This window comes from Olea europaea, unplaced genomic scaffold (genome assembly GCF_002742605.1).
Source record: "Olea europaea var. sylvestris unplaced genomic scaffold, O_europaea_v1 scaffold555, whole genome shotgun sequence".
Taxonomy (NCBI): domain Eukaryota; kingdom Viridiplantae; phylum Streptophyta; class Magnoliopsida; order Lamiales; family Oleaceae; genus Olea; species Olea europaea.
This window is the reverse complement of record NW_019263883.1, coordinates 409,982-413,679: the sequence shown is the minus strand read 5'-3', so window position 1 is coordinate 413,679 and position 3,698 is coordinate 409,982. Positions and strand designations below refer to the sequence as shown.

Genomic DNA, 3,698 nt, shown 5'->3' with positions numbered 1-3,698 from the left:
CAACTCGTCAAACTACCACATCATTGGATCAAGTATCAAGTCACTAATGCATTACCACCATTTGATGTGCATCATCTTCAACTGCTCCAATTAAGCATACATGACTAAACACGTAAACATGTTGTCATTTTACTGCCAGTATTGCCAATGTTATTCAGGGCTCTGAGAAAGAAAACAGATACAGATACAGATAAAAGCCTCATTTGTCCTTCTCATCTATCAAATTCTTTGTGGAGGTACACTCCCATGTTTTTCTCAGATAGTGTAGAAATTTTGCACTTTTACGACAGCGTAAAATGCGAAATGGAGAGATGGAGGGCAGGGGGTTAAAGTAGTGATTCGTTAAATGTCTCGGAAGAAAAGGATTCATTACTCGTAGACATCTGTAATACCTCCATGAGCTTGAAATGGAGAGATAGACGGCAGGGGGTTAAGGTAGGAATTCATTACAAGTAGAAATGTCTGCGAAGGAAAGGATTCACTGCTAGTAGACATGTCTGTAATACCTCCATGAGCTTTTTTGGTATTTCTTTGATTCTTCCTTCCTCTACAATCCCTATATTACCCCGCCAGTGGGATCTTACAAAATCGACTGATGGATATGTTAAGGATGGATTTGGTAGTAAATGAGCATTATTTGACACCAGGATGGTCATTGCATTAGGGTTTTCCCGTAATCTTGTGGAGACTACCTTATTTTTGAGGTTGAGTTACGAGCTATCTTGGATGGAATTTTACTTGCTCGACAACTTGGATTATCAAACATTGGGGTTCATCGCATCACTAGGAGTGGAGCACTACGGATGATTCAAATTATTCTCAGACAGATCAAACGCCTATAATTTGACCGTTATATGTTTCCCACACATGGGAACCAGGTTGTCGATACACTTGCATCCGAGGATTGAGATCACTGCCCTTACTAGAAGTATGGACCTCTTGACCTCCCACGACGACATTTGACTCTTGTAGAGATGGACAGATACAAACTTCCTAGTATTCGAGGACGTTGGTTTGATTATCACTTGCTCTTTTGTATTGGAAGTAGTACTTCCCTTCGTATACCAATCTTTCATATCTTGCATTGTTTTGCTTTTAGGAGGTNTATATATATATACAATCAAGGAATTCAAACCCCCATTAGCTTTCTCTGGTGGAGCCTGAAAATCCACTGAGGCTGTGTTGTTCAGAGGGCGAAAAAAAAAAAAAAGAGAGCAGATAAATATAATTACATCTTTGAAGGTGCAAGCTTACCCATTCTTTTGATTCCATTTTTAATTATGCATTGATAGTACAAGGAGCATTTGATCAAATCCTAATTACTGGTAATAAAGTCGCTCGCAAATAACTAAAAATACAAAAAATTACTTTAGCTCACAGCAGGCGTAAATCAGGGAGCATTGAATCAATCCACATAAAAGCAAAACACAACAAAAGGAGAAAGAATGATAAACTTTATTGTTAATGCAAGCATCAGATTCAGAATGATAAAATCAAGTCATTTGATGCTCATAAAAGATATTAGAATAGCAAGAGTGAAAGATTCATACTGCTTTGCCTCATGGTTAGGTTGCTCTAATGGGCCCCAGAACAGATCATCATCAATTTTATGCTTTTCGTGAGAAGAAGCTGAAGAGTTGTTTTGGGCAGAGGATGCAGCTTTGGCAGAAGATGACGAAGATAATGAAGATGAAGGACCAGCCCCACGGGCAGATTGGTTTATGGCAGGTTTCTGAGGTATCAGCATTGGAGTTCCCTGAGGTCCGAAAGAAACAGTTCTTTGTTGTTCCTCAAGTATGTCCCTCAATGATGTTGGCTTCTGAAGCTTCATGGAGTCAGTGGACCAGGCAGGAGCAGGGGATGGATTTGTTGACTCTCCCTTCCAGATGACAAAATCCCCTAAAGAAGGGCCAGAGGGAACTGCAGGTAAAATTTCCCTCTGCTGTAGCTGATGAGAACGATTACCTTTGTCAATGAAATTTGATCCAGCAGAGAAATCAGGTGAAGCAGCAGGCACCGAGACTTCAGCACACGTACCTTTGGCTTTAGCAGATTTTTTACGACTCTTTTTAGCATCTTTAGCCTCAATAAAGTTATCATCGTTCACTGAATCAATTTTAGAAAGCGTAAGAGATACTGGAGCTAGACTAGATGCAGAATCAGAAATCTGCATCTCTTTTTCACTTGACTTGGTCACATTAGTTTCCCAAAATATATCATGTAATTGGTGGTTTGTGGAACTCTCAGATTTTCCCAAAATTAAATCAGCGTTGGCAGAATCTCGTAGTGTTTCACCAAGTGCCCTGTGATCAGAATTCGCAACAATCCCTGCCCAAGGAGTGGAGACACTGATGGAGCTTAGAGATGTTGAGACCTGAGAAACTGCCATTTCCGCTTGTGCTCTCCGCTGCTCCTCCTGTTGAATTTCTGATAATGATTTTGGCTTGAAATCAGGAGTAGGCTTCCAGGCTCTTTGTCCAGTATTTACTTGTGTATTGAACTGCAACGCAATTTGTCCTGGTTGATCCCTATTCTTGGAAGCCTCACCATCATCAGCAAACACATGTGCAGGCAACGAGTTTTGGTCCAGCGAAACATCAATACCATCAGAAGTAACTTTATCAGTTTTCCTCTCTCCTTGAACATTTTGCATCTCAGATGCTGCGTTATCAATTTTTGTACCCTCAAATTCTGACGATTCTGCCTTCTGAGTCTTAGAGACTCCCTTTGCTGAGTCAGATGATTGGGCCTTCAAAGCTTTCTGCTTTTTTGACTTCTTGGCAGAAGACTTTTTCACCTCCTGTGTTTCAGCCTTTTTGGTTTCCTTCACCCCAAGGAAATCATCTTTTTGATTTTCTCCTACATCTTGGGGCTCCAATGCTGTGGTTGGAGGCACTACAACTTCATTTGCCTTTTCAGAAACCAACAACTTATTATCCCAACCTCCTGCCAATTGCAGTGCATCTGATTTTACCAAATGTTCCCCAGGTGGAAAACTTTGAACATCAGCAGATGATGCAACTCTGATGGTTTGATCATTATGTAATTTCTGCTCCAATGGATATCTATTTGCCATTTCTGATTGGGGAAAAGTATCAGTGACAGCTGTTGTCATTGGAAAACCCTTCCCCTGAATGTTAATAACTTGTTCTGGCAAAGAGGCTTCCAATTTCCCTGGATGGACAGTATTCCCAAAAATTTGATGAGACAGATGCATAGAAGGGGATTCAGAACCAACATTCGTGTTGTTATCCTGGGAAACATTAGAAGGTAAAATTATATTAGAAGCACTTTCATCTTTCAAATTGGGAGTGGAAGCTTTCTCAGAACCAGTATGAAACAATTCATGAGATTGTTGAAACTGAGCATGATCCCTAGAAGCATTTCCAGCTGCCAGACCAGAAGTTTGCAATTGCACAAATGGTGACTCGGCAAGCCTTTGGTAGGGTTGATGCTCTGATAGCAAATGTGAAAGCAATAGTTGCTGCTGGCGCACTAAACGTTCCTGCTCCTCCTGTTGTTGCTGATGCTTAAGCAACAACAGTTTATCCATAAGTGACAGCTGCTGTGATGCAACTGGGGCCTGGGAGTGCGGCTGCAACAAATATGGCTGTTGCAACAAACTTAACAGTTGTGGATCTTCGGAAAGACCACAAGATAGTAGCTTTTCTGGTGTTAAGATGCTGGAAGGATTATTA

General features: G+C 40.9%; 1 protein-coding gene across 1 annotated transcript in view; it reads right to left on the bottom strand.

Moving 5' to 3' along the window:
* Positions 1-3,698, bottom strand: part of LOC111389045 — a 20,996-nt gene that overhangs the window by 13,201 nt on the left and 4,097 nt on the right. The window contains exon 6 of the mRNA XM_023013894.1: positions 1,551-3,651. Within this exon, the coding sequence (XP_022869662.1) occupies positions 1,551-3,651 (2,101 nt within the window). The remainder of the gene's footprint in view (positions 1-1,550; positions 3,652-3,698) is intronic.